The 24417-nt window shown below is 42.8% G+C and overlaps 1 protein-coding gene across 1 annotated transcript in view; it reads right to left on the bottom strand.

Moving 5' to 3' along the window:
• Positions 1-24417, bottom strand: part of Hydin (HYDIN axonemal central pair apparatus protein) — a 365508-nt gene that overhangs the window by 69895 nt on the left and 271196 nt on the right. Inside the window, exons 46-56 of the mRNA XM_010644442.3 lie at positions 19960-20583; positions 17438-17659; positions 15072-15277; positions 14698-14880; positions 13590-13709; positions 12841-13000; positions 12565-12737; positions 7608-7806; positions 3694-3793; positions 2440-2539; positions 664-832 (exon numbers count right to left, since the gene is read on the bottom strand). Of these exons, the coding sequence (XP_010642744.1) occupies positions 664-832; positions 2440-2539; positions 3694-3793; positions 7608-7806; positions 12565-12737; positions 12841-13000; positions 13590-13709; positions 14698-14880; positions 15072-15277; positions 17438-17659; positions 19960-20583 (2256 nt within the window). The remainder of the gene's footprint in view (positions 1-663; positions 833-2439; positions 2540-3693; positions 3794-7607; positions 7807-12564; positions 12738-12840; positions 13001-13589; positions 13710-14697; positions 14881-15071; positions 15278-17437; positions 17660-19959; positions 20584-24417) is intronic.

Below are 24417 nucleotides of genomic sequence, written 5' to 3'. Positions count from 1 at the left end.
ATATATATAATGTAGCTCTGCCCCAGGGGGCTGGAAACCTACTTAGGGTCAAGGCTGAGGAGTAGCAGTTTATGCTTTCTCCATAAGGAAGCTGGAGGAGCAGCTTACCTCCAAAACAAAAACCATAATTTTAAAGATCCATTTCAACCTCTTAGCTATATCATTAGCCAAAGCTCAACTATATTATTAGTAGCCAACACAGATCAATCCCACCTTTTGTTTTCACTCATGTGCATTTTTTTTTTTGAGACAGGGTCTCACTACATAGTTGAGACTGACCTGGAACTCACTATGTAGCTCAGGCTGGTCTCCAACTCACAGTGATCCTCCTGCCTCAGCCTCCGGAGTGCTGGGATTACAGGCGTGTGCCACCATGCCCGGCTTTCACTCATGTGCATTTGACGATGCGAGTATAGCCTCCCTGTCTCTGTGGCTTCCTAAAGATTTAGGGCACATTTCCTCTCATTCTGACTCTGTTCACTTCCGACCTGACCCACCTGGCCTGCTAGCTGGTCACAAACTCTGACATGTCCTATCTGGTTGCCACTCAGGCCTCCCTCTGCTCATCCCTGGAGCACGGATGAATGGACTGTGTACTCCTCTTTTCCGCAAGAGGCCCACATTGCTGCCACCAAGTCAGCTCCTCCCTCTATGTTCTCTCACCTGGCAGCGTAAAATGGGCTGCTGCTCGATCTTCACTTCCTTTTTTGCACGGAAGAACACCTGGACATTCGTGGGCTTTTCTGTTGCAGACAGTGATCCACTCTGGGGTAGGACTGAGATCATGGAACTGACATTGGTTGCTAAAATCTCTACCGAGTCCACAGAAAAGCTGAAAGACAAGAATAAAACGTCAGTTTAATTTACTATCTAGGAACCTAAGACCCTACACAGGACGGTCCAGGCTGGAAAAGGCCTGCTGTATCTCTAGTCCTGCTACTAGTCCTGCCAGCTACTGTGCTGGGCAGGGTCCACTGTGCTTTGTACAGTGAATTTCAGGACTGATCAGCCCAGGAATTGATGCTGGAGCAAAGACAGACCTCTTCTATCCTCTGAGGGAGGTCTGTGCTCAACAGGGACACTGAATGCTGGAAAAGTACCAACCAAATTTACTCTCCCTGTTTTTCCCTTTCTTCTCTGAGGTGGAATACAGCACGCACAGAGAGAAATGTGACATAGAAGCCAGGAGACTAAGGGAAGAAGGTCAGGGCAGAGGCCATGCCACAGAGGCACAGGAAGTTGGGTCCCTAGCCCCAAGGGGGTGAGGTGAGAACGCCAGAGGGAGCTGACTCATGACAGTGCGGAGGGGCTGGGATAGGCATGAGGAACTCAGGTGGCAGTGGGACGCTGTGACCATCGCCAGTGTTCCAGGAGACGTGGAAGCTCAACCGCTGCGGGAATGGTGCCCGTGTTTCCTGAGCTCCCTGCAGTCTGCAATGACCGCCTGCTCCAACCAAAGGTAGGCTCTGCCCCAGGCAATGTGAAAAAGCAGAGCTAAAGCCCCCATCATGGTCTGACACAAAACTCACAGATGGGCAAGACTCCATTCTGCACTAATTCCAAGGTGCCAATGGCTTTTTTCTACGTTCGCTTGACTTTTATTTATATTTAATTCAATTTACAGAGTCAATGCTTCTAATGAATGATGGTATGGAGGTGGGACTTTTCTAGTCTCAATGTTCTTTTTTTTTTGGTACTGGGGATCAAACTCAGGACCTCGAGTCTCAGTGTTCTTTTAGTTAAAATAAAATGATCATAAACTCACTGAATTTCTCTCAAGTCTGCAAATGGAAGTCCCTCTATTAGCTATGAACTGTCACAGGGGTTTCCAGGCCCTGAGTGCTGCTCCACCAAGAAGAACTGTGTAACCTTTCTGACAACCTCCTTCCTCTCTCCCACCCCAAGTCACCCTTTTGTCTCTGAGTAATCTCCCCTGCCTAGTGCTTCTTTTTAGTCTCAAGGAGTGAGCATACACAGAGCTGTATTCTACCAAGTCACTACTTGGGTTCTATAACCCAGTGCTTCTTAAAATTAAAAGGAAACAAAATAGACTGGAAATTCTTTCTTCACATAGCATCTTATATGGAAATCTCTCTTGTGGAACAGATCAGAACTGGAAGTAGGGAAGGACAGCGTGAAGCCAGGCCACCTCCCAGCAGACCTCGCCCCCTCCAGTCTCTCCCACCGTCTCAGACTCCCGTGTCTCCAGGTACATTCAGAGGTCTTACAAGGCTCCCGGTTAAGCTGCAGAGTTGAGAGCAGCATGAAAATCTCTGCTTTCTCAGCCATTGGGATGCCATCAATTTTAAACCAATGGAAGCCAAAAGCAGAAACAGTTCTTAAGATCTCGCTTCATTTAAAGAAAATTCCCAGACTGTTGTGTCCACTCATGGCCAAGAGTGGATGTGGATGGCCACATGCCCGATGGGTTCAGGTTACCTGAACATGATCTCGTACTTCCCGCGGTTCTTCAGTTGAAGGGGCTGCTTCAGATCCTCCATGACCTTCACAGTCCCAAAGTCCAGGCCTCCTTCAGCTCCTGCAGAGCCCGGGCCCAAGGGGATAAGTTCAGAGAACTTGTTTTCAGAAAACTTTGGGGCTGGAAGAGCACCTTGTCAATAAACAGGCACTGACCTGTCCTTGGTTCAGCCTCCCTCTGCATTCTACCTTGTCTTATCATAACTAAAGCTTCAGGTGTTAAAGAATTTCATCTAAAGTGTACAGTTTACAGAGCTGTGATAGTACATACAAATTTGTCACTATTTTCTCAAATTATTAAAACTCCTCCTAAATGTGATCTTAGTGGCTGCTTGATATTTCATGATATGGCCATTCCACAGTTGACAATATTACTCCTACAATAACACTATTCCTTTATTGATGTTTAGATGATTTCCACCTTTTCATGATTATGAATAGTGCTGCAATACAGGTATCTGCCTAGAAGACTAGTGACATCAAAGCTAATGTATAGCTCTACATGGTCAAGACAGAGCTATAATTCAGATACCAGGACATCCTGGTGGTCAGAATGATTCTTCTCCCCCAAGGTAACTCATCCTAACCCCTGGAGCTGGAGGCTCATACAGCAATGGGGATTGAAGGTTGCACATGGAATTAAGGTTGCTAATGAACTGCTCTTAAAATATGGAGATGAACACAGATGGTTCTGGGGGCCAAATGGAGTCACAGGGTCCTTAAGAGCAGAAGGCAGCAGAAGAAGAGGCCAGAGAGGTGGCTGTGTGAGGAGAGTTGGCTCAAAAGTGCTGGCTTTGAATAAGCTGAAGGGGACATGGCCAAGTAAAACCCACTGTGAACTTCTGACCGTGGAACTGTAAGCTAACAAATTTGTATTGCTTTAAACCAGGAAATGTGGAGAAATCTGACATGGCAATGATAGAAAATCAATGCAGGCAGAACTGATGTGTTTATCATCAACTTCTCACATGAGGAGCTCTGCAATTTTATATTTATGATTACCCTTTGCTATCTCCAGTTGAAGAAATTAGAATTTGCAGCAGAATTTGTAGAATTTGTGGAATTTTGCTCTGAATTTGCATTACTATTTGCCAAAACTGACCTTCCCTCCCAACATCCACCACAATATTACAACACCCTAGTCTTTCTCTATAAAAGACTACACTACACAGAAGACACAATTTCTAAATACTCTTCCTAGAAGGCTCAACAGACCTTTGGGGAAGGTGATGTCCAGGGCAATGTCATAGGATTCTGCAAAGATCAGGATATTTTCAATCTGCACAACTCCAACCAGATTTTCTGCATCTAAAACCTGTCAGGGTAAGAGAATTATTCAGTAAAAGGGAGACCCAGAGGTTCTCAGAGCCTGAGATCTGTGACACGCAGGGGAGATGGGAGAGGTTGCTTTGGAGGTGTGTTTAGCTGTAGGTCTCTTATCCTCGTCAAGCATCTGGAAGGGTTAGTGCTCCTCCTGTACTCTCTCCAGAGATGCTGGTGTAGCCAGGGCAGGGATGAGGAGGAGCTACATTTTCACCTTTTACTGAGAGTAAAGAATTCATGTGATCGTCCATGCATTCCTGAAGTTTGGGCTGAGCAGACACTGCAGTAAGGTGTTTTTGGAACTCTTAAACTCCAGGTAAACCTGGAGAGCATTTTTTCTGATACTTGAGGGGGAAAATGTTTGTATGTAAGGCATTCTGCTCTTCTCATTTTAGAAACCTAATCATTCTGTTCTCTGTGGCTCAGTCTGTGGGAAAAAGTGCTAGATTTTTCATCTAAAGTAAGTGCTTAATATTTCTCCATGGGAAATTTCAAATGTTCTGTGAACATGGATAATCACTGCCCATGGAGGGGCCATAGCTGCTCGCTGACCCTTTGAGGGCATTCCCGTTGGGGATCCCTCCCTCATTGTCCCGAGGAGCCTCTGGACTGGTGCCAGCTGTCATCTGCACCTGACCGTTGACTCTGGAGACTAGCCAGGAGGTCACGAAGGGCCTGATGGTCAAGAAAGGAAGTGCTGGGTAGTGGGAGCCTCCAGCTGTAATCCTAAATCACATTTGCCATTACATATTCTTTGGGTATCTAGGAGCCAAGAATGTGAAATTTGAGGCTCTCACCAAACCCAAGTTTTAATTTAGAATTTCTACCTTTCCTTTTTTGCTACTGAAGATTCAATCCCGGGCCTTTGCAAAAAAAAAATTTTTTTTTATTTTGAGACAGCATGTTGCTAACTTGTCCAGGCTGGGTTTGAATTTGTGCTCCTCTCACCTCAGGATCTCAGAGTGCTAGGGTACAGGGATGTGCCGCCACACCAGGCTTCTATCTCTTCTTTCAACACACATTTTGTTAATGTACCACCGAGCAAACTGGGCTGACATGAGTTTTACCTTTTCCCTTTTCCTGTTTACCTTGAATGAATTCGTATAGGACCTGTCTTCTGAAGTTATCAAGTAGCTAGAGAATTATTATATTTGCTTTGATTTTCTAGTAGGGGAGGTAAAATTAGATTTTGTATTTGAGGGCAGTGGGACAGAAAATTTAAGAAGCACATAAATAAATTCACCAGAATACTTTCCAAAGGGATAAGAAGGCAAAATATTTGTAGATGTTGAAGGAGATAACCCGAGGAAGAGCAGGTATAGTTCACTTTGGGTACATAAATGTCTGAGATTCATCTTGCCTTGTGTGAATCCTAATCACCTTGCTGTTTGATTGGGACACAAGGGTGGTCACAAGTTATTAAAATACAGATGTGTTTCATTTGATAAGCCATTGTTGTGATGACCTCTCTAAGGGTCCCCTTACAGCCTGCCTGCTGCATCCCCTGATAGCAACTGAAGGATGAAGTTGGCACATCCAAGGGACTCCAGGGCCCTATCCCAGTCACATGGCCTTCACAGAGACCAATTCTATAAACGCAAGCATGATCTCTAGGTTTCACATATTTTGTGGACTGAATGAATTTATCAGTATATGTTATCAGTTACCTGAAGGGCTGTCACAGGTAGGGGATGAGAGAGATTACATCTGTTTACTGGCTCCCAATAGGATTAATACATGCAAGTTATAGAGAAAAATTGGAGCTCAGCTTAAGGAAGAATTTTCAAACTTATTTAAAGGGAGATTAGCCTGCTATGAAGTGGCCATAGGTTTTCTATCCCTGGAGATATTCAGGGAGAAGCTTGGATGATGCTTTAAATGCTACAGAATCAACTCAAGCATTAAAAGCCAATGACATTCATTCATTCATTCATCAGATTCTACTTGAGCATCTACTACCTCCAGGCCGGTGGTATTAGACACTGGTGGTATGATGTTGTATAGCTGTTGGGGTAATAATTCTCCAAAAGGCATGACTACTTCTTGTCCTGGAAGCTATGATCATGACCTTATTTAGAGAAAATAGGGTTTCTGCAGATGTAATTAAGTCAAAGGTGACAGGATGAGGTCATCCTGAATCATCTGGGAGGGCCTAAAACCCAACAATTGTCACCTTGGCATCCACAGGGGATGGGCTCCAGGACCCTCATGGCTAATGAACCCTTATATTAAATGGGGCAGTATTGCATACAATCTACACAATCCTACTTTAAATTATCTCTAGGTTACTGATCAGAGTAACACAATGTAAATGCAATGCTTAGGGAATGACAAGAACCAAAGGTCTACACACAATTTTTCCTCAAATATTTTCAGTTCACAGCTGGTGGAATCTGTGGACACAGAACCCACAGATACAGAGGTTCACTGCATCCTCATAAGAGACAGACACCGAAGAAGACAGACAGAAGGCCTGAGACGGTGGAGGTAATGACTAGAGCACCCGAGGTGGTGTCCCTATGGCACGCGTGCTATTTGTTTTTCTTTTAAGACAAAAGATGTTAATGTATGAGTTGTTTTTTCTAAACTGAAACCTCAGTATTCAGGTTTCATTGCAGCGTTGGCACCTCACACAAATAAGTGGGTTTGGGGTTGCAGTTTGGGTACTTGTCTCTAAAAGTTTCGCCATCCCTGGACTAGAGTGAGGTAATCAGAAAGCAAAGGACTCTACAGAGCCACCAGAAACTGGATGGGTCAAGGAAAGATGCTTCCTTAAAGTCTTCAGAGGGAGTATGACCCTGCCAACACCTTGATCTCTGACTTCTGGTCTTCAGAACTGTGCAAGCGTAAGGTCTGTTGTTTTGAGCCACCCAGTTTGTGGTAATTCGTTAAGTGGTCTAGGTGGATAAATCAGCAGAGATCCTGCCCTGAAGGAGTTCATATAAGGAGGGAAAGAAAGAAGCCGAATGATGTCAGAAAGGCTGGTGCTCTGAAGGATGGGAGATGGTGAGTGACGGAACACACTGGGGATTAAGGAAGCCCAGTTGATGTCCAGCAGATTTTAAAGCAGTGCCAGCTCCCCATGGAGGACAGGCACAGATTCTCAGCACGGGTGTAGCAATGTCAGGCCCCAGGCAGGAAAGAGCTCAGACAGCATGGTGGGGGCCAGTGAGTAAGGGCGAGGGGGGAATGAGATGCAGCTACAAAGTCAGGCAGGGCCTCAGAAGCAGGTGCACACCCTATGGTTTTTACTCCTGTGAGAAGCCAGTAAGGAAGGGAGGAGTGGCCTGAGCAGTCATCGCAAAGATCTTTCTGGAAACTTACGGGGATGCAATGATGAAAGTCAGTTAGGAAGCCTCTGCAGAAGTCCAGGTGATGGAGGGAACAGATGGCCTAGCAGAGGGTGGTCAGGCAGCAGTGTAGACAAAGAAGCGGATGGGGAGGAGGTATGGTGGGAGGCAGAACCGGCAAGGCTTATTGGAGGAAGGGGCTGGAAGGGACCCTGTCAGCAGAGGGAGGGGACTAGGGATTCTCTGGTGTCTATTGGAAGCAATGGGGGAGGGTGATATTTACCGAGCTAGGAATCTGACGGGTGAGCAGGACTGGGGCGTGAAGTCAGGAATCTAATGCTTACCTAGGTATCACAACATTGCAGTTGTGTGCACAGCAAGATGTTACAGGCCGGGGGCATCAAACAGGGATCGGATGGGAGCACATGACAGAGGCACTGGCTGTGTCTGTCTATGTGTGAGTGAACCCAGTGTACCCATTTCAGGAACCGAGTCTGCCGACGTGTGACGCCTCACCTCCAGTCGAACAGGCTTCTTGATGTTGGTGGGTTTGGAGGGCTGGAAGTGCACGTGCAGGGTGTACTCTGCCGTGGGAGGGATGGTGCCCTGCATCATGGACAGCGTGAAGTCTTCGCCCAGGTGCTCCAAGCTGGTGACCCGCCAGGCCACCGGCAAGGGGGTGACATTGCGGAGGAGAACTGCTTTGGATTCTTTTCTGAAGAGACCAAAAGAAATTTTAAAGAATGCTTTTAAAAATCACAGTTTCTCTTTTCTGTGTGAGAATGTTAAAGAATTTCTTACGTTGTCTTTCCGGCATGTTTTATTTAGGTTTCTTAGCTGGTGGGGCCAGGCTAATTTGAGAGATTTAACATTTATTTTTATGTACAAGTTAGTCCATATTATTCCAAATTATGAGGCAAAATTTAAAACTTACAGAAAAGTTGTAAGAATTGCTTTAAATTCTTTATCCAGATTTACCAATTACTTTCATCTTACTCTCTTTGCTTTGCATTCACACAAACACACACTCCCTCTCATATCCATGTCATTTTTTTCAGAACCATTTGAAGTTAAATCAGAGATAATAATGTTCCTTCAGCTTTAAACATTTCAGGGCATATATTCTTACAACAAGAATTCTTATTAAGTCAAGGGGATTTAACATTATTTTGTTTTGTTTTTTGGTATCGGTATCGAACTTGGGACCTTGTGCTTGTGACGCAGGCGGCAGCAGCACTGAGCTAAAGCCCTAGCCCAAGGGGATTTAACATTGATATAAGACAGTTGCTTAATCCACAGTTGGTACTCAAATTTTATCTTTACTGTTTTTTTTTTTGGTACCGGGGATCGAACTCAGGTCCTTGCGCTTGCAAGGCAGGCCACCGAACCGCTGAGCTAAATCCTCGGCCCTATTCTAATGATTTTTTTATAACTACCTTTTTCTTATCCCCAGCTAATGATTGAGTCCAGGATTACAGACTGAATTTAATTGCCATATCTACTTAGATTTCTTGGGAAAATTTCTTCGGCCTTTCTCTGTGTAACTTGACTTTGACATTTTGAAGGGACCAGGCCGGTTAGTTTTGATTTGTTTTTTCTGCTCTAAGTATTTATTTTTCCTGGGGGTGAGGGAACCACACTCCTACTCAATTAAGAAAACCACCCTGATAATTCAGGACAATTTCACACCTAGGACCCTAGAACACCTTAGCTGCTAGTTAGGTGCTGAATGGCAGAGATACATTCTCAACTTACGCCATGACTTCTTAGTAAAAAGGTTCCAGCAGCTCAGGGGCCCTTCCCGCTGGTTCTCACAAAGTGCTTCTTTAGGCAGAACATGCTGGCTCTTCACTTGAATCCTTCTTTTCTGATCATTTTCCCTTCATGCATTTCAGGAAGCAACCTTGGCTCTTATAGTACTTAATATGTTCAATACCCATATTAATTCTCTTGATACCACTTCTCGGTCTTTTGGCTAAGATCTAGTGCATTAATTCTCTTGGCAAGAATCTTGCCCTTAACTTGCTTTTTTACACCAATGGTAATAGCATGCTGGGTAACTCTGTAGACTCTTCTGTTTTTCCACGGTAACATTCCTTTTTCAACAGCAACCATTCCTTTGATGTCTTCAATGTCACCTGTTTTGTAGATTTGCATTTATGTGGCCAAAAGAATAATCCCATGTTTGCTAAAAGGCCTAGAGAACATATAGACTTTCCTCTTTCTCTGTTTGTCATTCTGGCAAATTACTGGGAGATGACGGTTCCAGCTGAGAGATAAGGCTGTTTCTTAATTTGGGTTTGTCTGCTACATCTTCATGTTGAGATCTAGTATATGCAGTTGCTGGTATGTTCTCAGTGTTTTATACCAAGAGTCCCATGACGTCAGTTTGTCCCAATATTAGTGATGTTAGATTTTATGACTTGCTTAATGACCACCTGATTTCTCCACTGTGGATTTACTGTTTTTTCCTTTATATTTAATATCAATAAATGACATATTAGTTATATGGTGGTACCTTGGTTTACAAATGCTTTTGTTTGCAAACAATTTAGTTCATAAACAGAAGCATTTGGCAAAATTTTGTTTTTGTTTGCAAACTCTGAATGGGGTGGTAAACACAACCTCAGCCATCTTTTCTGCACGAACTTGAACAAGGCCATCTTTTCCAGAATCATGGAACGAATTAACTTAGTGAACCAAGTTATCACTGTATCTCCTTAATTTCCTAGTTATTCAGAATTAATATTTTATTACAATATAAAATGCAATATCTTTGCGATAAGTCACTGTTTATTATCCATCATTTATGCATGTGGTATTGTTAATGCATGATTATATCTATATACATGTATTCATCTACATGCCTTGCAAGTCCCATAATGTGGTACTAATATGTTTATTTATAATGATTGTCTTTTAATTACACCAAGAGAATAAGATGAAATATTTTATATTTGGCCATATATTTAAATTTTTCAATACATTTTTAAAAATTCCTATAACTGAGTTTCAATCTGATGTCATTTTCCTTTGGTTCAAAGCACTTCCTTTAGAATTTCTTGTAATGCAGAAGTACTAGCAATAAATGATCTCAGTTTTACTTATCTGACATTCTCTCTCCAGTTAGGAAGGCTGTTTTTGTTGTTCTAGGATCTTGGCTTGATGATATTTTCTTTTAGCACATTGCATTGTCTTCCAGCCTCCATTGCAACCCAAGAGAAATCAGTCATACCATATCTCATTTTCCTTCAGTGGTTTTCGAGATTTTTTTTCTTTATCTCTAGTAGGTGTTCTACACTTTGGCTTTCTTTCTTGGAGCTGTTATAGTTAACCCCAAGCAACTCATAAAGAAAGTGAACTATGGAGAAGTTAACTGATGGCCTCTGAGTCACAGATTCAGTGGCAAGATTTGGTTATAACTTCATTTATCCAGCTGACGGTGGGCTAAGCATCTAGGAATGGTGAGTTTATGCTTTATCATCAAATATGGGAATGTTTCATCTATTCTTTTGTTTTTTTTTTTTTTTGGTACTGGGGATTGAACTTGGGTCTTCACGCTTGCAAAGCAGGTGGCGGAACCAATGAGCTAAATCCCTGGCCCTCATCTGTTCTTATAACATTTTCCTGTACCACTTTCTCTCCTTTTCCTCTTGGACTTCAGTTATACATCAGTTATTACCACTTACTGGGGTCTTTTTTTCTTTATTCTTAAGCTGAAAATTGTATTTAATCTATCTTCAAATTCATTGATTCTCTCGTTTCATTGTCTCTAGACCATTGATTAGTCCACTCTGAAATTTTCAGTCTAGGTATTGAACTTTTCCATTCTAAAATATTTACTTAGTGCTTTAAAAAAATACTTTCCATTTCTCTTATTGGATTTTTCAGCCTATTCATTCACATTCATCTTGGCCCAATGTTTCATTATGAATTTGAATACAGTTAGAATAGCTGATTTAATGTTTAGTATCTGCTAAATTCCAAAATCTTGGTCATCTTTGGGCTGCTTTCTATTCATCACTCAACATCAATTTGCCTAAGATGAATGGCTTTGCATTATGTAATTAGTTGTTCTTAGTTGCTTATCTGCTTCTTTTCCTTACCAGACTGGAAACTCCTCAGTGGCTGAGATGCTTCCCTCAATACTGTGACAGGTGTGCAGTTAATACCCACAGAATAGGGTTGAATCAAAGCCAAATATCTGATTTTATGAGAAAATCCTTCTCCTTTCTCTCTTCCATTGTGAAACAAGGGTCCCATCTTGCCCATTTGTCCTGTCTGTCTTTCTCCCAAAGCTTCATTCAATTAGCAGCCAAGCACTCCTGCTAAATGTAAACTTCTATGTTTTAGAAGGGTAACACATCTTTTAAAACTGTACTGTATACTTAAAAAGTACCATAAACCTCTATGTTTTAGAAGGGCAACACACCTTTTAAAACTGTACTGTGTACTTAAAAAGTACCAATAAACTCAATGGAAAAAAAAAGTAGCTTTTCAATGTAAAAACCTAGAATCACCAACAGTGAAGTTTCAGCTGGGACAATGAACTAGGCTGATCAGGTTGCTGGCAGAAAAGTACTCCATGGACTCAGAATTGCCATCACTAAGTTTGTCACTTGGTTTGTGAATATGATCTAATAATTATCCTTCTAAAGTGGGAGAAAGTGGGGTAGGCAGATGTGATTATCTGACAATAATAAGTTACATTAGTAGAATATGTTTTACTTTTAGAAATGACACAGGTAAAAATCGGTATTATTAGTTCCTCATATTCTATGAAGAGACTGAATCTAAGAGAGGTTAATTAATGGCCCAAAATTCATAGAGTGACAAGATTTGGGCCATGTCTCAGTCCATCTGCTTTATACTCACAGTTGCTTGTAATACAGACTTCTCCATGGAGTCAGAAAAAACTCTCTGGTCACTTCCGTTACCATTTAGTTCACCAGTTAGTGTTTATTAGGGAAGGGGCCTGGTGCTGAAGACTGAGGAATGCAGGGCTCGTATCATGACAACATTATCTCCCAGGAGCATCAGGAATAAACATTCTCTACTTAAGATATTACAATTCCAATGAATGAATATATAAACTTTTACATTTGGTCTAGCATTCTCTGTGCTCTAATTTCTACAGCAGAGATTCTTAACCTTTTCGGTAATAGACCACAGTGAGAATGTGAAGAGAGCTATTCCTAAGAAAAATAAAAAATACACATTTCTTGGCAGTTGATCTTAGGGGGTTTAGTTCATCTCATGAGGAGCTGACTAAAGTCCACTCCCTGAAACCCAAGTCAACAACTGGTGACCATAATAGGGTCACTAATCATCCAGGTTTATATTCAAACAAGGAATTTCCCATGATGCAGAATTCTAGTGCTCAAATCAGAAAAGTTGAGAGCAAATCAGGATGAGTTGGAACTAAATGTTCTTTAAATTTCATCTAGTCCTAGCATCATTTAGAAATTCTGACCTGTGCAGCAAGAGCCGATCAAAATGTAGTTGCCTGGGTTCCAGCTCTAGTTCTGGGCGGATCCCCTGGCAGCTGAGTTTGAAGATAGTTGGCTCCGGGTTCTCCTTGATGCAGCAAACAATGCTGTCCTCAAAGATGCCAACAGCAGTAGGGTAGGCCCAGACACTTAGCATCTGACAGGAGAATCAACAGAGAGTGCATTTACCCTAACAATGCCAAACCTTCAGATTTTCCAAGAAAGTCTCCTCCTGGTAGACCTTTTCCATGCAATTTTACCTGCTTCTCCTTGGGCTTCAGATTCATGTTGACAGGCTCCAGAAAGAAGGTGCTTGCTTTGACATCATTCTGGAAACAGAAGCACACCTCCACCGGCAGGGGAGAGTTGTTCAGGATTGTCAGCGTTTCCACATTGCCTGGGAATAAGGATGACTTGTACCTGGAAGTGAATGGGAACGGGATGTGGTTGTGAGGACCCAATGGCAATTCAAAGGGACAGTGTGGCCACACTGAGGCAGTGGAATGGGGGCTGAGAACAAGACCTGTAGCTGTGCAGGTTTGCCTCTGGGAATACCGCATGCGACTTGGGGAAGTTCTTCAGGCCTCCACCCTTGGTCCTTCTTTAAAAAGAAGTCTGTGCACTCTTGTTAGGCCAACTTATGACCCATGGCTTTTGTTGCCTTGGAGACAGATCTCTTCTTGGAGACTCTAAACTAGATAGCCCATTCTCTGCTTTATGTGGCTTCTAGAGATACCTTCTAAGCATTTCAGACTTGATATGTAACAGTTCCAAGAGAACTCTTTACCCTACCCTTCTGAAATCTGGTCCTTTCTCAGCCTCTCCATTTGGAAAAGTGGCATTTGATTCATCTGGGCATTGAGCTTGGGACTCAAGGACCCATTCTCCTGGTTTGTAGTCTGGGGCTGAGGCAACTCCAGTAAAAGCTGTGTCTCCATAAAAACTGTTCGGCGACTCATGAATCCAACTCAGGAGTCTGAAGTCTGGTTTGAATTAACAGAACACTTACTTGTCTCTTGATTTTCCACAAAGCAGTGGCCCGAAGTAAAACCTCTTCGTGCTCATAACATACTTCTTAACGATGACCTCATTTACCTTCATGTCTTGCTTCCACTGAGGAAACACCACTCTGAACAGAGAGGAGGAAGAGTTAAGGGGAGGCTGGCAGATTGGAAGTCCAAGCCCGCACGTGATATGTACACAAACCCAACACTTCCTATTCAGCAAAGGGCCCATGTGTCTGAAGACAGAGTGGTTCTTCATTTGAAGACCTTTGTAGAGGCTTTATTCCACCTGCCCCCAAATCTAAGGAGAGATACTACGGTGTGAACTTGAGAAAAAAGACTCTCAGAGGTGTCCTACACAACAAGGGCTCGATTTGGATGTTCTGTTCTAGTGTACCCAGCTAGAAAAATTTCCAAGAATCACAGGGAAGTGAGTTCTGGTGGATATTCACCAGTTTCTGAGTTCCCTGCTATAATGAAATTCTTAGGGAAGAATGGCAAAAAAGTTCCTCTCAGTGGACAAGCTATAAAAGGCCTCTTCCTTCAGGGCTTGCTCAGCTAGGTGCCCTTATGTGGTGCTTGAAATGAACTGCACAGTCGTGCTAGGCGCTCAGAAAAAAGCCACCCATGGAGATTCATGCGCATACTCACATTAAAGGGTAAAGTCCTAGAGTAAATATGAAACTGACTTAAATCTGCTTAATAATTAAATTAGCAAACTAACTTGCAGGAGGAAGACTTTTTCCCCTACTTTTTTATGCGTGTTATAATTTTACCTATCTCAGAATGGGGATACCTGATGTTATCGTGTCATCCCTGGGACCTCTTAGTCAACGTACAAGGCAGTGAAGCCTCACGCAACAAGTGTTTGGGATGCTGTCTCAGTCCTGTGCTAACGTAATTGTTGTTATTAGAGATAGAGTCTTGCTAAGAAGCGAGGCTGGCCTTGAGTCTGTGATCCTCCTGCATCAGCCTCTTGAGTGCTGGGATTATTGGTGTGCATCACCACACCGGGCTCCACGGTATTCTTAAGAGAGACTTTGCTCAAAGTACCATTGGGGGAAAGCCAAAATGTACCTGTAGACCTTTCCTTTTAAAATAAAATACACTTACTTTGGGTCTTGGCAAACTTGAGGATAAGTGCAGACACCTCGGCAATACAGCTGGTACTGGCGGTGAGTTCCAAGGATCTCAAAGTTAAATGTCTGGTCAAAGTTCCCGACATCACCAGAAGAGAAGTGCACTCGCAGTGTCACCTCTCCATTGGCTGGCACGATCCACCGGAAGTAATTCAGCCTGAAATGCCCACACAGGATTTTAAAGTGAGAGCGCTTCCTTCCAGCGAGAGAAGACAGGACCCCTGCCTGGGAGAGGTCCTGTCCTGCTGGGGTCAGGCCTTTTGGGCATTCTTGTTTCCTCTGTGCTTTGATAGCTGCACCCTTAACTTGAGGCTTCCGTGTTCCCCCCTGGAGTACCAAGAGGCCTACCTAACAAATTTCTCCTGGGAAGGCTGCTCACTGAAGTTGTTCTGGTCTATGTCTGATAGGGGAGCAAGGGGTCCAGCAGTTCCCCCTGAAGTGATCTTGCCAAGGGCTGTGCAATGTTTTTCCTCCTGAGTCTCCTGGAGTGGTTCAGGTTTTTCTTTCAGTTTCATTCTGCTTGCCTTAGATGAGATGGCCTGTTCCTCCTGGCCCTTCACGAAAAAAGGAGCACAAAGTTTTATGTACACCTCTGACATCTGCACCAACAATGACAGAGATGCTCACAGCTCGCCTGCAGTCTGGGGTGACAGAGCTGCAGGTGCTGCATGCGCGAGGATGCAGCCTCGTGTTGGTGATAAGACCTGTGTGTTTTCCTTGGCACCCTACTGATGGGAGCCCTAGTGTAAGCCATAAGTTGGCTGGGCGTATGTAGGACTGGGTCTCAGCTCCCGGCAGTATCCTGGCACACAGTCCATATTAAAATGTTTCTATTTGTCCCAGGGACGTCTTTCTAGAACCATTTCTTGTCATTACACTTTAGCATCCTTTTGGTAGTGGTGGTGCGGAAGTTCAAATCCAGGGTTTAGTGTCTTCACCTAGATCTCCTCACCCCCCTTAATCATGATGGGTATTTTTTTGAGAAAGCAGATCCCATAGAAATCTCATAGAATTTCCCATAGTCTGAATTTTACTGACTCTTCTCATAGTATCAGTTAATCAGTTAACTTGTTCCTTTCCTTCCTGTATTTCCTTTTTTTTTTTTTTTTTTTTTTGGATGGGGATTGAACTCGGGCCCTTGCATTTGTGAGGCAGGTGACGGAAACACTGAGATAAATCCCCAGCCCCCTCCCCGTATTTCCTATAAAATGAGAATTAGGCTTTAAAGCTTGATTTGATTCATAGGTGATGCCATGTACTTCATAGTTCAACACAAGGAACAAATGATACCAGGTCGACCCATGTTACATTTGCAAAGCATGTTCGCCTGGCTAGAGAGTTGCCTGCCAGGTCTGTCCTTTAGAAAGTACGCTCTTTCCTTCACAGTTTGCCAGTCACCTGGGGGATGATGCTCCAGCTGTTGTGGGTGTCTTGTTCCCTAGCAGCCGTCTTTTTTTTATTTTGAGAGAAGGTCTCAAAAGTGCAGGCTGCTTTGAACTCACTATGTAGCCTAGGCTGGCCTTGAACTCATGGTGATCCTCCTGCCTCAGCCTCCTGAGTCCTGAGATTAAAGGCACCACACCTGGCTCCAGCCTTCACCTTCTGCTCTTTGCACCTGCTGACAAGCCTTACTCAGTTACTTCACTGGAGATAACAAACAAAACAGACTTTCTAAGTCTACCATTATTTCTATAAGTTTAAGCTGCCACTCTGCTACAATGAAGAGCTTTCCTTTGGCAATTACAGCACTATAGTGCCTCCTAAAATGATAATTTAAAAGTTGCTTAATTCTTTCCCTGGCATGGCCAATTTTCAGAATATGGGGTTGGTACAATAGTAACCTCTGATGAAGGTGATGATTTTTTTTTTAACTTTGTCTTTTGATTTGAAATTTCACCATGGATGCTCTGCTTGAGTGAGGGCACCATGGCTGCAGCTGGCCTTGAAACTCATTTCCCACTTTTACATTAAAATTGGAGGTCCGCTCTGTCACCTCTCTTTGAGGTAGGCAGGATCTACAGGTGATTGTATTTGTTCCCTTTGCAGAAGGGCAGGGTTTGGAGGAGGTTGTGTGTGGCCACCATTCTTCCTAGGGGATAAAAGGCCCTGTAATAAATTTAATATGCAGACCATCTGAATATTATTACCTAAAACTGCCTCTTTGTGATTTAGTCTATAACTATACATACATTTTCTTTTACTTTTACCTAGTTTTATTTTGATCACCTACATTTTAATCTGACTGAAATTTATTTTGCTATAGTATCAGTCAAGGAGATAAAAAAGTGACTTTACCCAAAGTATCTAATCCTCCCATTATAATTTCTTTGATAATCTATCCTTTCCCAGGTGGCGAGTGTTCCCTTAACTCACATCTCTTGATCCTTGTATTCTATGCACTTTGTGAATCATTTAGTGTCACAGTATTTTCATATATGTTTTTGGTTTTTGCAGCACCGAGGATTAACAGAGCCGGTTTTTCTTATTTTTGCTTACAGTGGAGCTTCAGCGCAATGTGACAAGTTTCCTAGGCCCTCCCCTGGGGATCGCAAAAGTTGTAAGGGGAGAAGCCCTCATGTTCAGCAGCCCCTTGGGAGGGTGGGAGGTGGGATATGGGGACGGCAGCGTGGGGAGGCACCTGCAGGTCCGCACAGCTGACTCAGGTTTGGCTGTGCTGGGAGAGAGGCCAGGAGAAGCAGCCTCGAGTGCTTTACCTTCTCTGATGGGGAGATGACGGATAGATCGGATAGATCGGAGTCCGTTTCCACCTCTCTCTCCTCATCCAGCTCGTCAGACGGTGGGATCACAAACACAAAGTGTTTGAGAGTTTCCGAGGGGACCACGGGTAGCCGCTTCACAGGATATGAGATGATGGAGAACAAGGCAGGAGGAGGGATGGGTGGGCCTGAGGACCCCAGGCCCAAGATGTCCAGGATCTAAAGCAAAGGCTCAAGTTAATTTCCTGTGCAGCGGATCCGGTGAGCCCTCACTGCCCCTGAATGTGCAAAGGTGGCTCACGCGCCCCCTTTCTGCAATGGGAAACTCTCGCCAGGAACGTGATTCAGGGAAGGCAGTGAAGGCCTTTGACCCAGCTCTGCAGGGCCTTGTAAGCCCTTACACCCTAGTTGGGTGGGAGGCTCTTGCTGTGGGCTGCACGCTGCCTGCAACCCTCAGAGCCAGTGCTTCACTTTATTAGGACTGTTGAATTGTCTCACTTTGCAAATGGACCACAGACTCCAATTAGCAAAGGCACCAGGTTGACCTGACACATGACCTTGTACTCAATAAACTGGTTTTTAGGTTTTTGATAGCAGTGGGGAGTGAACTCAGGGTCTTCACCTGAGCTACATCCCAAGCCCTCTTTATTTTTTGGAGTCTGGGTCTTGCTAGGCACTAAGTTGCCCAGACAGGGCTTAAATTTGTGACCCTCCTGCCTTGACCTCCCAGAGTGCTGAGATGACAGTCATGCATGACTTAAATCTGTTTAAACAGAGCAGCTCTTACGGTTCTGATATCTGTAGTACAGAGTTGTCCCATTCGTTTTCAGATTCCATGTTAATTTTCTTTAAATGCTCTTTTCTTTCAAAGGTGAAAGAAAGTTAGCATGGGAGCAGGTCAAATACAGCAAATGGAAAATAAAGCAAAGGTTCTGGGAATAGGGAGAGAGGATGGGAACGAAGTGAGATGTCAAAAGCAAATGAGAGAGAAATGTTATTCCTGCAGCATTCTCCCATTCTACTCTGATAGAAAAATGCATGAGCCACCTCTAGAACAGACAGATTGAAAATCTAGTAGCAACTTCCTTCCCAGAATGCAAAGATCCTCAAAATAAGCATGACTTGCTACGTTAACTGTTGTCGCACCAATAAATGCTGTAGCCCATCGGAGTGCCCATTCTGTGAACCAAAAAGTGGCCTGCTAGGCTAGCAAGTCACCACCTTTATGTGCTCCTGTTTTTCTCATTCTGTGGACCAGGGAACTAAATCATTGCAACATGCAGCCAGAGTTACCTCACAGGATTGAGGATGTCCCTGAGGAATGTGATAAGTCACTGGGACCACTTACTAAATTATCAGAGCCAAGAGTTCTTCAAGCAATATTTTAACCAATGACTTGGAACATGCAAAGCATAATACAAGGAAAGTAGCTGCACTTGGCCTTTGTCCTTTCTTTTCTTTTTTTCTTTTTTAAACATATTTTTGGCTGGGCATGGTGGCACACATCTGTAATCCCAGCACTTGGGAGACTGATGCAGGAGGAACGCTGTGAGATCGAGACCAGCCTGGGCTACAAAGTGAGTTCCAGTCTTCACTACACAGTGAGACCCTGTCTCAACACCTCCCCCCCACAAAAAAACCAACATATTAAAAAAAAATAAATCACAGTTCTTTACCTAAGGCTGGCCTGAAGCAAAACTGTGAACTGAGAGGAGCTGGTGCTATGTGTCCTCCAAATGTCTTCCCCTTTAGCCCACTGAGGCAAGAGGTGTTGTGAAGCCACATCACTTCGAAGCCCACCCTCTTGAGGAACTGTGCTTATCTGCCTGCCAGCCTTTCCCTGCCATTTCTCTCTTTCAGGCTCTATTCTTTGCTTGTAAAGGTTGTGCTTAGTTTCTGATAAACTAAACCAGAGGTCAGTAAACTGCAACCCCTATACCCCCAAATCTGGCTGGCCACTTGTTTCTATAAACGGTTTTCCTGGAATACAGTCAGTGCCCATTTGGTTACAAATTGTACAAGGCTGCGGTGAGCAGCTGTGACAAAGACTGTATGATCTGCAGTCTAATTTGTTTATAGGGGTGAAAGGTTTTTAATATGATAATTTCTGTCACTGTGGGATTTCAGAGTAGATGAGTCTCTTGCTTGATCCCAAAGCACACGTGCCTCAACATTAAAGGTCGGCTGTACGGGGGGCTTTCCATGAGGTTAGCTTATGGATTGATTGAGTGGTGCTGGGTATCAAACACAGGGCTGCAGGCATGCTAGGCAAGCCCTCTACCACTGAGCTACATCCCCAGCCCTAGTCCGAATAATTTGGATTGGTGGAACTCTCTATGGCTTTTCTTTCGCCAAGTGATAAAAGATCCCTTTAGCAATTACTGTCTTATATTCATGGAAATATCAGAAATTAACCAAATGAGGGGATGTGGACTGTTGGTAGAAAGACGCATTTTTATCATGATTAGCACAGTACCCTTGGCCTCACTGGTTACTTCTCACAGGGGAAGAGCACATACCTGCCCTACTTTGGGAAGCTTATCACTCTCCAGGGCCTGCTTCCAGCTTGAGCCTTCAAAGTCTGGAGCCTGGATGCTCACGAAGGGCACCCCCATATCTTTCTTCCCCTCGTGATCCTCTTCCACTTCCCCCTCCGCGTGGCTCCGCTCCTCCATGGCCCGCAGCTTCTCCAGGCGCTCCCTCTCGGCCTTCTCTCTCTCCAAGCGCTCCTTTTCTGCTCGCTCCTTCTCCAGGCGCTCCCTCTCCCGGTCCTTGCGGCCCCGACGCCCACCGGAAGGAACCTGGCGCTGGTCATCAGGATCATGGGGCACCTCCTTCATCCCCGGGTGAGGCAGCTGAATGCCCAACTTCCGGTCCCAGTACGCGAGGAGATTCTGGATATCCTTTAGAGTCATCTCATAAGCCTTAAACTTCTGGGTGAGTTGCTTGTCAGCAGGGTCCTTTGGAAAGTCCCCTTCACTGTCCTCTTGCTCCTGGGCAAGAGGAAACCCAGGTACGTTGATATCAGCCATGGTTCTTTTTTTCTTGCTTGCTTCTTCCTTCTCAGGTATTGCTTGCTCCCTGACAGAAACTTTCCTTTCTAATGAGTCTGTCTTGACCTCGGATTTGGTGGACGCAGGAACCTGTAAGGTGAAAATACAGAAGCTGCTTAAAAGTTTATTAAAGGTGAGCAAATTCCATAAGGAACAGCAAGGGGACATCTTGTTTCCTGAGAAGGCCTTGTAGGAGTTAGGTCACCAGGGTTTGCCTAAGAATCATGTTGGGGACTTTCATGTCCATCCTGTGGTTGTTCTCTGTTGTAGATCTGCTGGGCCTGGCCTTATGCAGTGACCTTCATGTGCACTCCTGGCCAAGTGCCGCCATTTCTGAGATACGACCAGCAAACTCGAGCTTCCTGAATCTCCTTTCTGGTGCCCTGGAATAGGCCACAAGGTGTAGCAGTTCAATCTCAGTTGCCTTGCAGTGTGACCCAAGGCAAGGACTGAGCCTCTCTGTGCCCCATCTGTATGTTATTATCATTAATAACTTCACCAGAGGACTGTTGAAAATTAAATGTGTAAATACATATAAACGATAGAGAGAACTTTTGTAAATAATCTAAAAACCTACAAAATGTTAGGAAAATGTAAAATGACTTTTGCTGTCTCTTAACAGCAATCTGCTTTGTTTAGTTCAAAATTAATAGACACCGGCTATTGATGCATAACATACTATTATTGGTCTTTTTATATAAATATAAATATAAATATATATATATATATATATAATTTGAATTTTTGGAAACTTTAATGGTGCTGTCAACTTTGGAAAAAGTTATCCTAATTTACTGTGTTGAGTTGGCATTGTACAGAAATGGACAGCCATATTGGTCTAGAAATGTTAATTTTTTTATTTTTATTTTTTATTTTTTTTCCATTTGTACAGGGGTAATGTATTAAATATGTAAGGTCATATCTACATGGGTTTGATTACAGAAACTAATAAAGTATTCTCTAAATAATGAAAAAAAGAATAAGATAAGACTACAAGAGCAAGAAGCAATTTAAATATGTTAAGGGACTATTTTCATCTTCAGAATTAAGGACTATTTTAATCTTACATCATTGCCTGTTCTCTTTTACTTTCCTTTTTAGTTTTATTTTAGGATTCCCTATTTTTAATGTTCATACAGAGATTTCTTTAACTGAAATACTGAATAGTTTCTCTGGTGTGAAAAACTATAATAGTACACAGGATCCTAATGAGATAATTAATAATGTGAAATAGGAAGTAAAGGGCTAAAGGTGTAGGGAAAGTGGGAAGGGTGGGGGAAAGGTAATGAGAGAGGAAAAAAATATGAGAAACTGAAAAAATGGAAATAAAGTGTTTGTAAATGGGGAGGGGAGGAGAGGGTGAAGGGAGGGCAGGGACAAGGGGAAAAATGAGAATCAAGACAATTATGTAAAGGTACAGGATCCCAATAATGAATGTAACTGTATTGTATACCTGGATTGTACCAATAAACTCAATAAAAAGAAAAAAAAATTAACAGACACTGGAGGCAGTGACCATGAAGTGGGACATCTGGCCTCATCCCTAACCTTGAACACCCACTTCCTGTGTACTAGAATAAATAGCTAGAGGAATCTTAAGGTAAACTCCCTAACTACAAGGAACTGTCACATCTGGGTTAAAGTGAACTGTGCTGTTACTGTAATTTGTGCCTGGGTAATGTGAACTGAGGAAATGAAATGTAGCTGCCTGAATGAGACTACAGATGTAAAACCTATAAAGGTAGAAGCTACAACCCAATGGGAGGTCGATCATTGGCACTGCCTTTTTGAATGTGATTAGACCTTTGCTGGCAAATAAACTTTTATTATTTTACTTCCATTCAGCTGGTCTCTATGTGCATATCACTTGCTGATTTCTTCCACAACATAAAAAGCTTAGAGTAATGCTTGCCATGGAGTTCTGTTGGCGTGAAGTTATGAAAATCACACTGATTTTATATAACATGTACTATTGGAAGCAAATGGGACTTTAGAATCTGGCCACAGCCCAGGCCTTTTTTAAAATTCATTAAGTTTATTGGTACATTTAGGTATAAAATATGATGACATTCACCATTGGGAATTTGTACCTTTACATGATATACCTTGGTTCTTCTTTTGGTTTTTCCCATTCCCCTGCCCTCCCTTCCACCCTCCACCCCTCCCTATTTACAAAAACTCTGTTTCTATTTTTTTCCTTTTCTCATATCTATTCCTTTCCCTTCCCCTCCCCTTCCCATTTCCCCTTTGGGCCTTATCGTCCTATTTCATATTATCTATTATACATTTTGGTCCTTATTTACACTTTCAGTTTCTCAAAATGGAGAAACTATTTGGTATTTACACATGAGTGTCCTATTTATTTCACGTAAGAGTATGGCCTCAATGTACATCCACTTAGCTATAAATATCTCTAGTTTCTAATTCTTTATGGCCAAGTAGTACTTCATTTTATATTAAAAAACACATCTTCTTTATCTTGTCTCCAGTTGATGGGCATTTGAGATGTCTCCAAGTTTTAGTTATTACAATTGTGCCGCTATGAACATGGTGCACATGTGTCACTGTGGTATGATTCTTTTAATTCTTTTGGGAAAATACCCAGTAAGGGAGTAGCTGGGCACACAGGTTTAAAAAAAAACTGTATTTATTCATTGAAGTGGATATACAGAATTCAACTTCATTGCTTTTCTGACTGTCATTCTAGACAGTTTATTTGGTGGGCTCTGATTTTTCTCCTCCCCTGTGTGGAGTTCTCAAGTGGGAACCACTGTTTTTTGGGTCACTCTTTGGTAGTACAGCCAGTGTTCCCTTCTAGCTGCAGCTCTCTCTCCATAAGTTTGGGCTTGCTGTAGGCTTGGAGTCCTGAGGGCCTGGGGCTGGCTTTCCCTCACATCCTTGCCCTCCTCCTGCAGTGCTTCCCTGTCTAGAGAACAGCCTGGAGAGGCAGCAGTGACTACTAAATTTGAAGAATATATTTAGAGTAGTGTTTGGAAGCTTATATGTTTTATAACTTTTAATAGGAAAACAAAAATGATTGAATATTGATAGGAAAAGCATCTACTTCAACAAGTCAGAGCAAGACCTGAAGAATAATGCAGTAGAAAGAAGAAAATTATAAAAAGATAGGAACAGAAACTAATTAGAAAACAAACAAACAATGGAGATATGTAATTTAGAGAGACAAAAGTTGTATCTTTGAAAAGACAACAAAATGAAAAACTTCTAGGGAGAAGAAAAATACGAAAGGAGGGGTAGGGGAAAGGAAAGAGTGGAATGGAATTATTTTTTTCCTTTTTATTGAGTTTATTGGTACATTTTAGGTACACGGTACAGTTACATTCATCGTTGGGATCTTGTACCTTCACATGACACGCTTGGTTCTCATTTTTCCCCCTTGTCCCTGCCCTCCCTTCACCTCCTCCTCCTGGAATGGAATTAATATGAGAAAATGAAAAATGGAAACAAAGTCTTTGTAAATAAGGAGGCATGGAGGGGTTGAAGGGAGGGCAAGGGAATGGAGAAAAATAAGAATCAAGATATATTATGTAAAGGTACAAATCTCCAATGATGAATGTCAACATACTGTATTCCTAAAATGTATCAATAAAATTAAAATAAAGAAAAATATGAGAGAAGGGTCCAAATAACATGGGATGATAAGGGGGCTGTAATTATAGATATAGAAGAAGTTAAAAAGATAATAGCACCCTGAATTACCTACGCTAATAAATTTGAAAATATAAGATGGCTACTTTTTAAGAAAACTGCAAATGACCAAGAATATAGAAACCAGGGATTTAGCTCAGTAGTTCCACTACCTGCCTAGCAAGTGCAAGGTCCTGAGTTCCATCTCTGGTATTCCCCCCGCAAAATATATATAAACCAACTTTACTCTTCTGGTTTTTTTTTTTTTTTTTTTTT

Source organism: Fukomys damarensis, unplaced genomic scaffold (genome assembly GCF_012274545.1).
Source record: "Fukomys damarensis isolate Sample0158 unplaced genomic scaffold, DMR_v1.0_HiC HiC_scaffold_32, whole genome shotgun sequence".
Taxonomy (NCBI): Eukaryota; Metazoa; Chordata; class Mammalia; order Rodentia; family Bathyergidae; genus Fukomys; species Fukomys damarensis.
This window is presented reverse-complemented; position numbering and strand designations above follow the sequence as displayed.